Raw genomic sequence first — 19,426 nt, forward strand, 5'->3', positions numbered from 1 at the left:
CACATGCTATTTATAGTAATCGAGGGTAAGGGAACTGTGAGTACTAAGAAACTACTTGAGTGGATGGCTATCTTATATTAATGAATCATAGAATCATAGAATGACCTGGGTTGGAAGGGACCTCAAAGATCATCTAGTTCCAACACCCCCTGCCATGGGCAGGGACACCCTCCACTAGACCAGATTGCCCAAAGCCCCATCCAACCTGGCCTTGAACACTTCCAGGGATGGGGCATCCACAACCTCTCTGGGCAACCTGTTCCAGTGCCTCACCACTTTATAACAGTAAAGAATTTCTTTCTAACATCTAATCTAAATTGACCCTCCTTCAGCTTTAACCCATTACCCCTTGTCCTGTCACTCCATGCCCTTGTAAACAGTCCCTCACCATCTTTCCTGTAGGCCCCCTTCAGGTACTGGAAGGCTGCTATAAGGTCTCCCTGGAGCCTTCTCTTCTCCAGGCTGAACAATCCCAACTCTCTTAGCCTGTCCTCATAGGAGAGGTGCTCCAGCCCTCTGATCAGCTTCGTGGCCTCCTCTGGACTCGCTGCAACAGCTCCATGTCTCTCCTGTGCTGCGGCCCCCAGAGCTGGATGCAGTATTCCAGGTGGGGTCTCACAAGAGTGGAGTAGAGGGGCAGGATCTCCTCCCTCGACCTGCTGGTCACACTTCTTTTGATGCAGCCCAGGACACGGTTGGCTTTCTGGGCTGCAAGCGCACACTGCCGGCTCATGTTGAGCTTCTCATCAATCAGTACCCCCAAGTCCTTCTTCTCAGGGCTGCTCTCAATCCGTTCCTTGCCCAGCCTATAGTTGTGCTTGGGATTGCGCTGACCCAAGTGCAGGACCTTGCACTTGGCCTTGTTGAACTTCATGAAGTTCGCACGGGCCCACCTCTCCAGCCCTCTGGATGGCATCCCTTCCCTCCAGCATGTCAACCACACCACACAGCTTGGTGTCGTCATGAAAATGTTACAAAGGTGCGCTGTCTAAATATGCACAGGCAGATTTTAATATTAAGATGAATAATTGCCAGAGCAGATGAGTATTCTTTACACATGAAGACATTTGTTTATCTTAAATTAAGAAATTACCCAGATATTTTTGTAAGCAGCAATTGAAAAACTAAGCTATTGTCACATCTCTGTTGTTTTGCTTATGCCCTTAAGAGTTTGCATTAGTTTGACATGGTCTCCTTGTGGTAGATGGGAAGGTTTACTGTGAGTTATTACTAGTCACCTCTCCAGCACATAGGCAACAAGTGGAGTTGCTTTACTGTGGCTGTTAAGCAACATAATTAGAAATAAACACATAGGCAATTCTGCAAGCCAGTGTGACATTAATTCTGATACATTTAATCACTTGGAAACATGGGTACTTATTAACTACTAACATTTCCATGTGATAAGCACTCTGTTTGGTTTCTTTCTTTACTTGTTCTCTGAACTGTAAAAATATCTGAAGCCATTATTTCAGAAAATACCTGAAATCATTATTTATGAACTATCAAATGCATTGTTCCTTCTGTTTTCCTTCATGCCTAAACAATAGTTAGTGGGAAATTCTCAGCATGTTCAGGACTATGTATAGCTTTGTTATGACAGAAATTGCCCCTAGGTCTCTTGTCATAATATATTGCCTATAATTTTGGTTTGGGGTTTTTTCTGTTCAGCTGTAACATGAGGTGTTATGTTTTGTTCTTTACTAAGGAGTCACTAATCAGAAATACCTGTATTCTTACCAGAAGTGATAAAATGATCATAAGATTCTTGGGACACTTGATACTAAGCTCATCAAACTCACAGTTAAGTTAGTGGGAGTGTGACCCCTGACTGCATGGGATGATGAGTGTTACTGAAGAGCCCATCACTCATATTTATACTATCAATAAAGTGTGTTTCTTGAAATTTTGTTCAGTATAATCCCTTTGGATTTAAAATACTTTTTTAATTTAAATTGAAGTTTTGCACTTTTGTGTACAACTTACTTTTTTGTATGTGAAATGCATAAACATGCATATTTAGGATGAGATAACACAATTTTTTTTTAAAAAAAGATTTTGGCTTTTTAGATTCTGTTCATCTTCTCAATCCTGTCTGGTTCATAAACAAGAAGATTGATTCTGCCCCCAGTGATACCACTGTACATCAAGAATAACTAATATAAGTAATATAATTTATTCTGTATAAAATATTTAGAAATAACATAAGAAATCTTTCCATGTTCGATGTACTGATCTTGCTTGAAGGTATACTACCCATGTACTATTGGATGTTTTGAAAAGGTCAGTTTAATTCTCTAAAGTGTACATCCTAGGTCTTCCAAAATGGAGATACTGGATTTCCGTAAAATTTGCTATCTTCTATGATAAAGGAGCGCCTGAAGAAAATGGAATAGGCATGTTCCTAAGTAAAGCCATTTTTGTCAAAACTTTCTGGTTTAGGGTGTAGTTCGGAAGACGGGGACTTTCCAAGGAGGAAAGTGATAGATGAGTCTGACTGTGCTAGCCTCTCTCGATTCCTTCCATAAACAGTTGAGAAAGGATTCAGACCATGTGCTGAAGTTTAGGTGTGCTTCTCTACTCCAGTGTCCTAGGGCCTCTTTGGAGCGCTGGTTGCATTCTGACAGAGCGGCACTACTTTTAACTAAAATCAAAAAGAAGGCAGTAAGAGACGGAGAAGTCTTTGTCTCCTTCCTTTAGGATGTGATAAGTTCCCTTGTCTAATCTTTCACTTGTAAATAAAAGTACCATTTTTCAAAAGACAATTTGATATGCATGTTACAAATTGGATTTTAGTTCAACCAAATAGACGGATAATGTTGTGCTTCTATTACAATTCACGTGCTGTACTTAGAGACTGGTTTTTGTATATTGCTATTTTATAATGCTGTTTCTCGGTGGTTCAGCAATTTGATAGGCTTTTTTTTTCTTTTCAATCACTGAAATATGGTGCACTGAAATACTGTTAAAGCATGCAACACCTCAACAAGTGAAAAAATATATATTATTTCTGCTTTTTCTTGGAGCAGAACCTTCTCCTTATTGTCTCCATTAAGACTGAAATGTGAACTTTCTATTTTTCTTTGCTGGCAGAATGATTTACCCTTTTTTTGCAGTCGCACTACATCTCTCTTACTGTCCCACTGTCATCTAAATTAGACCATAAATACCAGTATCTTTATTATATTTTTTATTTGTTATGACACCCTTTTTTGGCAGAACTGAGGAATTTAATGATCTAACAGGGTTTTCATCACCTTTGAGGATCTATTTATAGGGCGTGTGTGCCATGCAGCCACCTCTACATGGATTTGCCTTTTTATTGAAATGTGTAATATGGTAAGATGTTACTGAGGGTTATTGTCTTTCAGCCTCTGAAGATTTGATTTTCTGTGCCTTTATGGTGCACCTGCAGACTTCCATGAAAGAAGTTTGAAGAATTCCCACCTAGAGCTCTGTATGTTTGCATAGCCATACCAGATGTAGTATCTGTGCTTATTTTGGGAAGGCAGTTGAAATATTATTATTTTTTTTTTATTAGTATTCTTCAAACCACTGCAGTATGGAAATAAGAATTGCAAATACTGAGAAAGTGAAATTATTCTCTAGAAAGTGAAGAGTTTCTTAAGTGTTGACGTGGTTTTACACTGTCTGTTGGCTTTTCATTCATCCCCTGAATTCTGTTTTCTTTCTGGTAAACAGGAGGAAAATACTACATTACAGATCATCAAAATAGAATTTAGCCATGAGACTGAAATGCCTTTATGGAATTGGAGGAGAAGAATTTCTGTGTGTAGTAATTAATTACTAGCATTTTTGTTTCTGAATATTAGGGAGAAAAAAGAAACAGTATCCTGAATTAACATTGGATAGAAGCTGGATTGTAGACCCAGCTAGCTCAGCTGTCGGCATGATAGAATAGTGGGAACTGAACCAGAAAACACTTTATGAGGTTACTGTAACCTAGAATTCATGGCAATAATTTTAATGGGTGGGTGCCGTTCGTCTCTTAGTGAAGGGAGGAGGATATGGAGGGAGAAACTCTTTAAGAATTTTCCATGATTATTTCTTAATTATATAAAGAGTCAAGAATAGAAAACTTATTCAGAAGACAGTTCTAGTTTCCTTTTATAGATTAAAATTGTAATCCAGCACTACTGGAAAGTATTAATGTTTCTGGTTAATTCTTTTTAACAGATCAATGATTTTCTTTTTCAGGTCGAAAATTTAAGAAGTTTAACAAAATTAAGGTTGTGAGAACATTAGATGTCGCACTCCAGCAGCCAACAACCCTTCAAGATGAAAGCCAATCTCTAACCCAAAGGCTGTCCTTTTCTCCAAATCAAGAGATACAGTTTGTTCCCCCAATGATAAGTGTTCTACGAGGCATTGAGCCAGAAGTTGTCTATGCTGGTTATGACAATACAAAACCCGAAACACCAAGTTCCTTGCTGACCAGTCTAAATCATCTTTGTGAGAGACAACTTCTTTGTGTAGTCAAGTGGTCTAAACTGCTACCAGGTAACAGCACATCTTATATGTAGTGACTTCTAGTTAACCAAATATGTCACAGGATGAGCAGTCAAAAGAGAATATTATTGCCTGCCTGATAATTAATTCTTAACAAATTCTAAAATTATTAACCTTCCACTTAATCAGATAATGTATGCACCAATCAAATACATTTTAATAGGAGAGCACTCTTAAAGGAATGCATCTAAATATTTAGACTCACTCCAAAAAACAACAGAACTCCAGAGAGTTCCTACATGTGATCATTATAGCAGCCTTTCCGCCCTGCCCCCTTCTACTCTATTGTTCATTCTTTTGGTATGAAAATATGCTTATATTTCTGCATATTCTTTACTCTTATTTTTATTAAAATGAATTTTTGAAAGCAACAGAGAAAATTGTAATAAATAGTACCAGTTAGGACTAAGCAGCTTACAAATAGACTGGTAATGAGAAGTAACTGAATTTATGAAGATCCAAGATTGGATTCCAGAAAAAAATCCATGTTATGTACATGTGCTGTATGGTCATAGGGGTCTGATCTTGAGATACATAAAAATCAATATATTGACCATGAAGCCTGGAAATATGGCTTCATGTGAGCTCAATTTGACACTTTACTGCTGCAGGAAAGGGTAGTCCCTACCACTGCTCTTCCCTATTGCAGCTTGCCTTTGTCAGACCTCTTAGTTGAACTGATCCATCTCATTAAGTGAGAAGAAAAATGGGTTTTTTCACCCTCTGTAGTTTTCTGATGGCTTCATGAGCTGAACCAGTTCACTGAGGGGCAGCACGAATGCCAGAGCTTGCTTGAGGGAGGTAACAGGACCGGGTAAAGAACAGGACCACTGTTTCCAGTAGCAGGAAGCTGTTAAATTGACTCAGCAATTGTTAAAGTTGTCAAAGAGCAAAAGTTATCAAAGGCAAACACGCAACTGAATTCTCTTTAGTTAAATGCAAGGAAGATATTCATATGTGGATGTTTATTGTATTACAACTGTATCTCTTGTTAAGAACACTAAAGTCCAAGCTAACTATATTAAATGAGAGTTGGTTACAGCAATAATGTTACAAACTGTCCTATTTTTACCAAAGGATAATGAGATGCATTCCTGTTTCCTGAAATAGTCACTTCTGACTGCTAAAGTTAGATTTTGGTTTGATCATTTCAAAATACTGTATCAGAACAAAAAGACGAGGTTAAGTATCAGCATGAGTAGACAGTTATTATGTAAACTTGACAAACTTCTGAGAGCTACATCTCCAAAAGCACTTGTCTTTCTAGGTGTTCTCAGTTTTATAGCTCAAAGTTGTAATCTCAGAACACCTACTCAACTGTTGTTTAAATGAGATTATGAAGTATTTTAACTTTTCATTTCATTTCCAGGGTTTCGGAATTTACATATTGATGATCAGATAACCCTCATCCAGTATTCCTGGATGAGTCTAATGGTTTTTGCAATGGGATGGAGATCATACAAACATGTCAGTGGTCAGATGTTATATTTTGCCCCAGATCTGATTCTAAATGAGTAAGTAGACTCTGCTGTTGCATAATATAAATGACATTTTGAACTTCTTTGTGTCAATGAGAATGTGACTTCATTGAGGCCAAGACTTCATTCATTACTTGTTCTGTTTCAAAATGAACAGCTGAGGAAAGTTCTCTGATCATATTAAAGTTCAGTAACTTTGGGAAGGGTTTTGTGGGAATCCCAGATATTCGGTTGACATGGCCAAACAAAAGGAATTCAAATAATATTTTAGTTATCTACGAGAAAAATAATAATAAAAAAAGATGCTGTCAGATTTATCTGAATTCATTTGAATAAGACATGAGTTAATGTTTAAGTAGGATTTTCTTGGGTCATTGTTGTTCAGGTAGTTTTTGCAAATAGTTTGTATGTAGTCTAAAATACTCAATTTCGACACTTTCTGATAAAACTCTGCTGTTCTAAAGTACATTTATTGTTAGAAAATTGTAATAATTTAGCAAGAAGGAATTTTTATATCAAGGATAAAATATGTGAGACTGTTCTCTTCTGGTTGGGGAGAGGGGATTGTTGGCTTAGATTCTCCTTCACTATGCTCATGAATTCAGATAATCTTCATTTCGGTCTTCGTCACTTTTTAAGATCTGCAAATTAATATTATCAACGCTGTAATTTTAGATACTTTGGTTATAATACATGGGAGGTGTCCAGGAACAGTAAAACATAATTTAATTGCCCTATTTCTTTTTCCATAATACATTTTTCTTTGTTATTTTTTTCCTCAAAATCCTAAAAGAACTACTATGAAGTGAGATGAAAATTAAACAGGTTTTTCTTGTAAGACATATCTGTTTAAGGATTAAGAGGTGGATTTGCAGGAGATTTAGGCACCTGAATTTAAAATGTATAGACATGCAGGATTTTGCCAGTGAAGTTCTTTGCAGAAAATATTCAGTGGAGCTGGCCCTGTAGCTCCTGACCTTTTCTCTTCCAGATGACTGTAAATCACTGTGAGGTTATAGGGTAATGAATTCTTTCCTCTCCCATGTGTATTAATTACGCTGTACACACTGAAATACTTTGAAGGGATGAGATTGAGAGAACTTCCGACTGTATTCTTTCCCAGTGTAGTCTGTGATATATCTCATGGTTACATTCAGAAGAAGCACAGAACGAGATGGCTTTAGGCAGTAATGTATTACCCTTTACTTGGACCACTGCTGCACCTTGTGAAGACGACTTTCTTTAATAATAGGGTTGAGATTTATGAACCCTCATTATAGTCCCTCAGAGATAGCTTCTTGGTTGCAGCTCAAGACCATCTACATTGAGAAAGAGGTGGACTGACACCTCTTGGTTGTAGAATGTCTCATCAGGGTCATATTGGAAACATTATAAACAGAGTTAGACATGAAAAGTAACTGGCACACTAAATCATAACTGCAACTATTTATCAAGAAATAAGTTAACTTTTATATCATTAGAATGTAAGCAATTTCCTTGGCTACAATGATGTCTAAGATTGTACTTTCATGATCAATTTAAGCAAAGGTTGCTTTAAGTGCTGGAACAGCCAAAAATGTCAACTCCACCTGCCTCCCTGCCCTGGTTATACAACCCCATGATTTCACTTAAGCTGGATCAAACACTTATCTGGCTGCGCTGTCAAACAGATAAGGAAATGCTGTGTTTGAGAAATACCCCAGAAGAAGCCATTAATTAGCAGATGGAGGTGACCCCTGATCTGATTCACCACGTGGAAATGGAGGCGCTGATGCCAGAATATCAGCAGTGCACACCAGGAGGTGGAAAGAGAGAATGGAAATTTCTTTTACAGGGGCAACACATACTTGAGTTGTTTCAAAATGACCATGAAACCACAATCGAAAGATTGTTTCACAGCCGATCTGTCATTTAGTGAACTGAGTTGTAATGCTCCTTGGGATGGACTTGTTCGGTAGCATCAATTTCAGACCAGTAAAGCCAGAAGTGTTAATTTGACAATTATTTCATGAATTAGTATTAAAACTCTACAGGGATTTACTGTTACTTATACTTTGCAGTGTCTGAAAACATGACTAAGAACAGCTTTTAAGCACACCCTGAAAGCTGCTGTCACCCTTCATAGATACCACTGAGGAACAGAGATTACCAGAAAGGAATAGGAAGGGAGATTTAAAGTAGAAATAACCAGTCCTTTCAGATCTAACAGATTAAGTTTCTATGTTTAAGTCATTAAAGAGCTGATGTGAGATAGCAGATGTTGAACAAAGCTAAAATAATTTTCATTTAAGATAACAGTAACATTTTAAATAACGGAAGAAAAAAACTCCATGCACTGAGAAAAGTCTTCTATTCATGGAAAATATCTTGTTTCCATTGTTGACAGTACTATCTACAGTCAGGTTGGAATGCTGATCTGAACTTCCCAAGGGGGATAGGCAAAATTTAATCTTGTGTTGTACCTAATTCATTTGGATCAGGATGCAGCTTTGTGAAATTGGCCCGTGTTACTGGATCTTCAGGTTAATGTACAATGAATTCAGTTTAGTTTACAAACTTCGAAATGCTATTGTTGCAGTAATTTCAGTTGAAAACTGCCTTCCCAATGAATATATGCAATAAAATACACTCAGTATAACAAAATCTCAAAGATAAAAGTAAGATTGAAGTGCTGCAAAAAACTAAACAGTTTTAGGTATTTCCTTATGTGATTTGTCCTATTTACTTCTGCAGGAGTTTAGATAAGGCTGTATTAATGTCTAAGTTTACTTACCTACTTTTTATATATATTTACATCTAACATTTTCAACTGTTTCTTTAATGGCATAAAATGCTACAAAATAATATCACTGTTAGCAGTACAATGTAAGACTTACAACAAAGTATTTTGATGCAGATGTTTTTGCAAAATGTAAGAACAAGTTTTCTATAAACTTTCAGGTTTATCCTCAATTTTATGCCTTGAAATCTTTTCAGAGAATGTAAAAATCTACCAACTTCTAAAAGAAAAAGAAACTCCTTCACATTAATTATTAGAGTGGTTTTAATTAATAAAAAAATCTTCTTTTTTCATGGTTGGCATTCAGCTTTGATAGTCTCCAAGGTTTTTTTTCTGGGCAGCAGCAACAGATTAAACATCCAAAATAACAGCACATTCATTACGACTGAAAAACTAGTGTAGATACAAAACGTCAGAAAATTGTTTATGTGTATAATCTCTTTCTTTAATTTCTGTAATGTGGTAATTAAACTGCTAACAAGGCATTTCCTTCAAGCAGTTAGTCCTGGAGCCATTCCTTTTCTTTATTTTCATGGTTTTTAAACTTTTTTACCTTTTCTGGGTGTAAGACAGAGGATGAAAGAATCATCGTTCTATTCCCTGTGTCTATCCATGTGGCAACTCCCACAGGAATTTGTCAGACTTCAAGTTAGCCAAGAAGAGTTCCTGTGTATGAAAGCACTGTTACTTCTCAACACAAGTAGGTTCTTTTATTTCTTTTTAACATATTGCTAGTAAAAGAGTTTTGTACCATGTTACTTAACTTGACAATTGCTAGGCTATCAGGCTTAACAAATGGAAACTTCTTTAGGAGGAATGTTAGTATTCCAAGACCTAAAAGTATTTTTTCTAGTGTTTATAAAGAACATAATTTCTGATTCATTGTTGGTTTTATTCTGTGTAAAGGCATGGGGGATATGTTGGAACCCTTTTGATATATAGCAATACTGTATTACACTTTTTCAAATCAAGTGTGCAGTATTTCTGCCTGGAAGCTCTTCAGCTTAAATGACTCTACACAGATAAAAAAAACCTTACAAGCATTAGAAATATATTAAAAAAATATTTAATAAATTGTCATGACTGAGAGCTTTATCTTGGCCAAGAACTTAAAGCGTGCTTACTCAAAAGAATTAGGGAGGTGGACATGGCAAGCAATACTAACATTTATTCAACTTTTTAGAGTTATGCACAGATATAAACAAATGGAAATTTTTTTCTTTGGTTTGTTTCTCTAGAACAAAATCCACGGTCACTTTTAATCATACGCATTTTAAAGAATCCGGCATACAGCTGCATTCCACTTTAAATGGGAAATGTGGTAGTGACAAAGTTATCTTCCAAAACCTTTTCTAAAGTACTAAACTGTACATCTGATGAGGCCATAATTGTTAGTTATGAATTCACAAATAGCAAGTTTTAAAATGGTAGAGGTGCTATTAGAAATGAGAATAAGCACCTCCAAGAAATATAATTGGAAGAATGTTGAACTTTGGATCTCTACACACTTACGGAATCAGAGGAGAGATGTGCAAATCTGGCATAACTTGCTTGTTGGTTGTACAAAGTTTCAGTAAAAGATAAGGAACTAAAATTTATTCCCTCTTAAGCTGGACTTGGCTGGTATTTGTATAAGCTCATGCTTAGAAAAAATGGTCTCAGCAGAATATAAGCAGTAAAGATTAAATTTAGCTCATATGAACGTAAAAATTGCTAAAATAATAGCAAAATATCATACACTATGTAAAAGCAATAAAAATAATGTGGACAAAAATCCCACTCTGATATAACTGCAGTTGCTTTGTTGGAATTTGAATGTATTCCTATTTTAAATGTTTTCCACTTTGTTTTCATCATGAAATGAACTCCCTTGTCTATCTGAACCTTAGAAGGAAGTTTTAAATTTCAGTGAAATTTAGATACATTTGTGATATTCCAGCTCTCCATTTCTGTCCCACAAAGTTCAAATTTTAAAAAAACATTTCAGTGGTCCAATCCCTCTCATTTATGAGTGCATCAATTTAACAGTATTCATCAAGCTACCATTTTTTAGCAACTGCATTGCCCTCAGAAGCTCATTTTTAAGATGATATGTTTATGTATATGCAAGAAACAAGTTGGGTTTTTTTTTAAAAAAAGTATTTCTGCCTGTGCTGATGAGTTTTGCTTTTTGTTCTCTCCTGCACTTATTGTCTTATAGGAAAAAACAATTTGTCAGATCTTTGGGAAAAGGAACACACCTAACCGTTGTTGCTGAGACATTTAGTAAACGTTTGGTACTGTATAAATATAATTCCACAAAACTATTTACAAAAAAACATACAACCTCATTGTTGCTATAAAGTGTTTTTTAAGACTACTTTTATTTTAGTCATGGTATTCATCTTAATCCTCTTCAAATGTGAAAGTATGGCCATTTCAAACTTTCATATACTAACAGTAAATCAAATCTGAACTTTTAGTCTCTCATTCTGTCTTCTGTTTGATTTATTATGTAGATGAACTGGTTTTTGCTTTTTATAAAATTTCAGAGAAATAGTCATTTGTATTAAACATAACTAAACATCAGTCTCAATAAATTTCTAATTCTGAATGGAAACCTCAGCCTAAGTTTTAACACTATTCTTGATTTTACAGTTTTTCCATTGAGCTTGCTGTGACTTAGATGTTTTCTTTATATTGTACTTGTGACAGTTTTAAAGTTGTCTTGAAAGCAGAATTAGTCTCTCCAAAAAGGGGACCAACATTTTTATTTTCTGCAATTGTTTCAATTTTACAGGTCCTTATTTACTGTATGTAGTATGCTGTATTGTAGTAACGCCCCAAGAGTTCTGAATAGGGCTCCATCTTGCAGAGGCCACATACACTTAGGAATTAATACTATGACTAGTTCAGAAAGACTGTGATTTAAGAAAGTAGAACTATGCCAAAAAAGAGAGAAATAAGCATATAGCAAGTTCAGTTCTAGCTCTAACACTTTCCAGACTTTTGATTTAGAGGAATTACAAGGTCTTGTTGCATAAGATTTTGGCTGGGTTCTTGCCACTGAATAAAAGCATCCACATTCTTTACATATGTTCAGGGGGAAGGAGGATTTGAGCTACCTGTGTTTAAATTGCATTTGTGCATGTAAGACATTGTAATTCTTCACTCAAATAAATAGCGTAGTGGAACCTTCTGTGATTAGATGGGAATGTGACTGTGCTTTTGCAGAATTCTGGGAAACAGGTCATGCATAGCTGGAGGAGATCTTTTAACTTAATTCACAAGGGACATGTAAGGACTTAAGTGCTGTTTTAGAGACGTAAGTCAAAGCATCCACCTAACCTTACATTCCATCAGAATGTCACTTTATATGAAAAAGATTTCATAGGTGTCTGTAATTCTGCTGTTAGACGTACCCAGAACCATCCAGGCTTTGAAAAGTAAGCTATTCTTTTTCCATGACATAACTTTACTCCACAGTGGGTGCTCCTGCCTGTATTCCTCATAAGCGCATTGCATTCTCCACAAAACAGAGCTCTTCCATTCAGAGCCTCAACACAGATGTGACAGGTATACTTTCAGATACCTCCTTTGTCTGGACTTGAGAGGCCATACTGAGTCAAACCAAAGGTCCACCTCATCCAGCATTTCATCTCCATCAGCTGCCAGAAGAAATCTAACATGGCACCCCTAAACGCTAGGCTATTATTAGATACGGTATTACAAACATACTTTCTGTGGAAGCAGTCAAAATTCTGTTCTTTATTTCTATTTTTGTTTGAATTCTGTTCTAGTTAGGAGTCAGACCTTGACTTCCATAGCCATCTCAGTACTTAGACACTTGTCTTTAAACTTGCTATTTTCTCTGTGTGTCTTCCTCCTTCCCCCAGACATTCACTTGTGTGAGGAGACACAGAGCAAGAGACATACTTGGCAAACTGGATCATTTCCTCTCTTGAGCAGTCTCCTAGGAAATAGGAGACTTCTACTTAACTCCAGTAGAGTAGAGATTTGAACTTCTGCTTTGTTATTTCTGTCTCTGGGCCGAAGGTGAGGGACACTTAATTTCAGTCTGTTTGCCTGAAGTGTCTCCTTCTCCCTCACCTTCTTCTGAGGAACCAGACATGACTTAGGCAACTGATTTCAGAACAGGGTTTATGATTTCCAAACAGAGAGCAGTGCTTCTCTCAGTGCAAGGTTTGCTACCTAATTCTCTTTCAGAGAATGGGTTTAGGTCCAACCTCTGTGCAGCCATCTCCTTTTTAGGTGGCTTCTGTTTTAAAAATTCCATTCTGAGGTGTCTAACAATACAGTGCATTGTACAGAGAGTCAGCACACAGGTATGTTTATGTTTTAACTCCAGAAAGTGACAAATCATCTGGAAGTTAGGTGTTACATTGTTGAATAAGTCAATGTCATTATGAACCAAGCATCTCTTTAAAAAGAGATGCGGATTAAATCTGTAGTGGCCTGATACTAGTCATGGTCTGATACCGGACTGAAGATGTACTAGATACCTAGGTAACCTAGATAAGCATGTGATTTATTTAACCACGTGAGTTAGTCCCCATGACATTCTTTTAGAGTCTGTGGAGAAAAATAAGCATCTCTACAGCATAGTTCATCTCTTTCTAAAGCTACTTCTAAAAGAGTGAACATGCCTTGTGCCCAAGACTTGCCTGGTTTTTCCCGCTGCAACTACAGCAAGCTGTGGTAACTAGCCCAGGTGGAGATGTTTATACTGTAAAATGTCTGAAGTTTGGTGAGGTGAATCCTTCCCCTCATGCTTGCTGTCAGAATACAAAATGTTAAATGTGACCTTGCAGTGTGAAATGTCATTCGCAAGGGAGAAAGGAAGGGGGAAGAAATTCACCAGCTCTTTCAAAAACAGTATGTTTGAAATAAGACCATGTTTTAATGTATGATTATTATAGCGAAGGAAGGATTTAGATTTGATTGCCAGATGGGAATATTTCTTCAAGTTTTTCATTTCTTACTTGCCTTTGACAACATAAATTGTAAGACTTGTGTATTACGCTCCACCATATCAAGGAAAGTAGAGTCTAGAGCTTATGCCTGTTTCCTTACAATGCTACCAACACTTCTTATCAGTGATCGAATATGGTCGTGTCACTAGCAGTCACTAACAGGTTCATTTCTCAGTGTTCTCTCTGTGTCCTCATTGTGGTCCTCATGACTGACCACAAAGAGAAGAGTGAGTTCAACCATTTGCTCGTCCTTGCTAATTTCTCTAAAAGCTGTTCACATTTAAGACTCTGGTAGCGCATCTGTTCTGTTAAGTGAAAGAGGTCAAACAGGAGGCCTGAGCCCTGGGTACTTTGCTCTCTGCACTACTTAAAGAGTTGTTAGTTCACTTCTTTAGTCCATTTTGAAGCCCTCCAGCTAGATCTCTGTAACATAAATATGCTATGAAGAGGGCTGACCTTCAGCAGTGTAAACATGAGCCGGTCCATAACACCTTTCCTGAAGGACAGGAGTGGTTCTTTTGGCGATCTTCTTTTCAGCAGACTGGTGTAGCTGAAGCTTAAGGCTATTTCTGGACATCAGCAATTAGCACAATTGACTAATTGTTCCTAGTATATCCTTTTAACTAATTGTATCATTGTTTCTGAAGTAACTGTTGAATGGGAAGAAGTACCTGGCGTCTAATAATGAGTTGTACTGCACAGTGTGAAATGAAGTACTATCAATTGTTCCTGTACTTTAAATTTCTGTCATTGCCTTCAGAATAAATTGCAACACAAGTGTTATTTTCTTTTTAGTTCCTTTGGAAGGTCTAAGAAGCCAAAGCCAATTTGATGAGATGAGAACGAGTTACATTAGAGAACTGGTGAAGGCAATTGGTTTGCGCCAGAAAGGTGTTGTGGCCAACTCACAACGTTTCTATCAGCTTACAAAACTGATGGATTCCATGCACGATGTAAGTTTACTTGTTGATATGTTTTGCTTTTTATGTAAGAAGGAACTAGGATTTCTTATGTGTAATTTTATGGAAGATGGCTAGTCAGCATTTCTAAACGAGGAAAGAAAAACCCCTACATTTTTCCTTCAGTGTGTATAAGTGTGAATAGATAGCTATATATTCAGCTTCAGTATTTGTTGTATATCTATTATATGGTATACAAGACTGAAGTATTTGAGAAACATGCATTTGAATGCTACCAGTTTGTTTCATTACTTCTGTAACATAACCAGTACAGTTACGGTTATTGCTAAAGTGTGGGGGGTGTGTGTGTCTGTGTGTATACATGTTCATGAAAATATTTAAATAATGCGAAAAATAGGCAATTCAAGTTGCAAAGTCAGGCTACTAAGAATTAGAGAAAGAGAACCAAGATTGGTTTTGCAACCTTAATTCAACCACTTTTATGTGTATATTCTATGCCGTTTTTTCAGTATCTGTCTATATTTGGGATTTGAGTAATCTTGGAGAGCTCTAGTGGTGATATCATAGACATTCATAAGTGCCTTAAAAGATGTAGCTGAATACTTTCCACATCTCTGAGAATCCAGCATGTATGCGATTGGCTTAACATCCATTAAAACTGAGGAATGACATTTCATCTAAACCTTTGCCCACGTGAATATTGTTTTGTAACGGCTTGTGTATCTCTGCAAGAGAGGCAAAAAGCAGAGGTACAGGGACATCCATACCTGACGGTTTTAGCAAGCGCTGGGGAAGTGTCACTAAGATAGTTTAGGAAGAGCGCTTTTGAGTTCAGTGCTGGTTGTGAGGAGCTCGCAGAGAGTTCAGGGAAGGATGGGGTCTTTGCATGTTTGTATTCTTTTGCACTCAGCAAATCTGCATTTTATTTTAATTGTTCATGAATAAATTCATTTATTCATCTAAAACTTTTCTGTGTCACTAATTCCCTCTTCTGATGGGGAAAAAAGAACCCTTTGAGGATGCCATTAATGGGAATTAAGAGGGGTAACAATATTGATAATTATTTGGTTCACCAGGTGGTCTGGAGTCTTTTGATCCACTGCACAAACCTCTCCATCAGCTTCTGCTATCCACAGAACTCACATTCACCATGTAGCTATTACATTGTCTCAGATACCAGCAAAAGGAGAATGAGACAAGTATGAAAAGCATCCTTCCAGGTGAAGGTAGACAACCGAAAATTCTGAAGGGAGGGTATGGAGCTTAACTTGGAAGTATTTACTGGTAGCCAGACTGCAGTCGTCACTTGGGACTGTCAGCGCTGAACCCTTCCCTGGAGTTCAGTCGGTTGCCTTTTACTTGCAAAACCAAGTCCTGGCCAGTATACTACTCATGGTAGCCCTGTGCTCAAGGAACCTGTTTGGATCAGTCTTGCTTGGGATAAAAGGTCTTCCTGCCTTACCTGTAGTAATAATTTGCACACTGAGTGTCACAGCATACAGACGAAAACTCTTTTGAGTATTGAGCTGTAGAGTCAATGTCTTAGTTTCAAACACTTAAAAGTAAAAGCCCTAGTGGAAGTGAGTGAGTGAGAGTTGCTGCAAAATAACCAGCAAAGTGATGGTTAGGGTAGTGTTTGGTACGTAGAGCATCTTTGTTCAAGGCCCTATTTCAGCTCAAGCTGATAAAGTGATGGGAGATACAAGGAAAAGATACTCACACTGGAGAGACTGTGTGTTATAAAGCCTAGAGTAGCAGAAATAGTATGATATTTGATAACATAAAGGTCACAAGTCTTAAAGAAAAGGTTCTATAAAATTGGAACATCCCAGAGAAGACAGAAGAGGTGAAATAGTCACATATATTGAGCAGTTGCTTTCAAGGGATGAGGACCTATGGAGTTTAGTGTTTGCTGCATACCCAGATATGGTCATAATCAGAACCATGGAAAAGCTCACAAGGAAATAGTAAATGCTGTCCCTCGGAGCGGTGTTTGAAAAGCATGTAGTAAACAAGGCATGGAGCCGTGTGTTGAATGTGAGGATAAAATGAAAGATTGAATACTTGTTTAGTAATTGTTCATGGTGCATGCCACGAGCGAGGACGATGACACTTTATAATAGTAGTGAGGCACCAGTTTTATATGACATACAATTCAGCTATATTTATGACTTTTTGCCTTGGGAGGATATTTTAATAGGGAATGACAAGTACCCACATTATTGATTCAAGGAATGACAGAGGAAGGTATATAATGATGTCAGCTGATGGATGTCTGAGATAAGTGATTGACAGCATGTTTATCTGACCGCATTACTGTTAGCCTGATTTATTATGTTTGTATTTTATTAAATCCAGCTAGTGAAACAGCTCCATCTCTTCTGTCTGAACACATTTCTCCAGTCCCGTGCACTGAGTGTTGAATTCCCTGAGATGATGTCAGAGGTGATTGCTGCCCAGCTACCCAAGATTCTGGCAGGAATGGTGAAACCTCTTCTCTTTCACAAAAAGTGAAATGTCTTTTCTCTTATCCTAGAGATGATTTCTGGGTCATTTTCTGTTTATTTTGGTCAAGATTTTGCAATGTCAGGACGTCAGTATATTTGTCATACTTACCCTGCCTACTGCTTTATACTTGTAACATACACAAGCCATTTAAGCTTGATGTACATATTGTGAGTTCCCAATTCCTTTACTGCAAAAATCACAACAGTCATAAGAAATGTTTTGTAAACTTGGCTAGGTTGCTTTTTAGATATGCTTAAGAATGACAATGAACAGAGTTTTCAGATTTCTAAGAACAGTTATCTTATACATTTTTCTTACATATTACACGGTCTCAGATTTCTGATATGACATGGTGTAAACTTTTTAGTTTAGTACATTGTGTGCATGGGTACATGTGGGCGTGTGCGTAATACAAGATCGTGGAGGAATTAAAATACATATTGCCCACATTTTCTCATGGATATTTCACTTTTCATTAACTAATCTGCCTCACAGAAATATCCTTTCAAAGTCAGCTGTCCAGGATTAAGTAGATGTCACGGCAATACCTTCATGAGTAGCTAAAGTGCTAGCCACAAAATATACATTCATATTCTTCTCTGTGCTCATACTGCATTGAAACTCTGAGTTCAGTGTACTGAACTGTACTGCACCATTCGGTGCAGCTCTCCTTCAAAAATCAGAAAGCTTAGGAACATTTCAGTGTATGTTGCACCAAAAGTAATGTGTGTGCAAACCCACTCAGCTTTGGTTTGTGTTATTTTCCTTAAAAGTTCAGCACTTACTAAAGCTAAATCACTCGGCTATAATCTTAAATTCATCAACTTCAGAATTCTTTATTACAGAAGCTTTAAATAGAGATGTTTTCACTGACTACAGCCCTTAATAATCTTAATGTTTTGAATTCCAATGCTGAATACTCGAACAGCCATTAACAGCAAATTATAGCAAGATTAAATGCAAAAAGAAATGGAAAATATGTCTACAAACATTTTGATACACTTCAGACTGACTATTTAGTGGAGCTACACATTTTGTATTTTAAAGGCATGCCTTTATAATTGGGGTAACTGTAAAAGAGGAATTGGACTAAATTAGCTTTATACATTCAAGAAGAATGTCATGTTTTACCATGGAAATGAAATATTTGACTGAAAAATTATAATGTGGTGTTTGTTCCATTGATATAGATATGAAGCAACTCATGCATTTAAGGCAGCAAATTGTTGATATAGTCAAACAACAGAGAAATGGATAAAGCCCAAGAAGAATTTATGAGTCTATTAAAATACGACAAATTTTGCCAGTCACTTAAAGATGATACTCAAATTCTCTAACAGTGTAGGAAATGGTGAGTCTTACTCGAGCAAGTCTTACTTGCTGGCCATATGCTTTGGCTCTTCCCCATTACGTGTTGGCTGCATCCATCGTGCGACAGCATACTGTTGATGGTGTCTAACTGTATCCTCGTCATGTGAACAAAGGCTCACTGGACACAAGTTCAGTATCCCTGATTAAATCAGGGTGCCCCTTGTTAAAAGTACAAATGATGTTACTTGTTCATAAAAACTGTGTCCTGATTCTTGAAAAAAATGTGGACAACTAACAACTAAAGGTAGATCTAAAGGTATCCTTCCAACTTACAATTTCCTAAAGCCAATCAAGAAGAAGCCGCATTACTACTGGGGGTAAAACCATTTTTGAGATTCCCAAGTAGCAGTACAAAACCCATTAGAGCTGGTGCAAAGATGTGGCCCTGGATAAAATGGTATAAGCAGACTTTTGTGTTAGTTGACTAGGTTTGTCATTTCTAACTGCCCAGAGACAAGCAATTTCTTTCATATTCATTATAGTCTGACTTTTAACTGTGATCCTTAAAGCAATTATGTTTTAATAAATAACATAAAATTCTTTATTTCTACATCCTGAAGTTTTGTTTTCTTTATTTTTCTTTGTATTTGTATTCAGTAATTGTGGAGCTTAGTAAAAAAAGTCCATTTCAACCATTCCACTTTTGTGTAACAATGTTTTCATGCATTCTTTGGGAATTTAAGCATTGCCACATGATTTACCATTGAATAAACAGACTGTCTATGGTACTGTTTAGATTAAACTGTTAACAGGAACTTCCCACACTAAAAATTACTCTTTGACACCCTAATTCTGAAACTGCAAAATGGAGCAGGCAGCCTGCTTGCCTTAGGAGTGCCCCAGATCAGCCTACATCTGCCTTTTACT

General features: G+C 36.9%; 1 protein-coding gene across 2 annotated transcripts in view; it reads left to right on the forward strand.

Moving 5' to 3' along the window:
• PGR (progesterone receptor) overlaps positions 1-18,790 on the forward strand; it is a 40,268-nt gene extending 21,478 nt beyond the window's left edge. The window contains exons 4-8 of one of the 2 annotated variants that reach the window (XM_054801543.1): positions 4,219-4,521; positions 5,900-6,044; positions 9,357-9,487; positions 14,556-14,713; positions 17,039-18,790. In XM_054801543.1, the coding sequence (XP_054657518.1) occupies positions 4,219-4,521; positions 5,900-6,044; positions 9,357-9,487; positions 14,556-14,713; positions 17,039-17,194 (893 nt within the window). In that variant the 3' untranslated portion in view covers positions 17,195-18,790. Of the gene's footprint in view, positions 1-4,218; positions 4,522-5,899; positions 6,045-9,356; positions 9,488-10,987; positions 11,064-14,555; positions 14,714-17,038 lie in introns of those variants that run through there. The other variant, XM_054801552.1, reaches the window with a different exon arrangement.
• The last annotated feature ends 636 nt before the right edge of the window (positions 18,791-19,426 follow it).

The sequence above is a fragment of the Grus americana genome, chromosome 1 (genome assembly GCF_028858705.1).
Source record: "Grus americana isolate bGruAme1 chromosome 1, bGruAme1.mat, whole genome shotgun sequence".
In the NCBI taxonomy this organism is placed as follows: Eukaryota; Metazoa; Chordata; class Aves; order Gruiformes; family Gruidae; genus Grus; species Grus americana.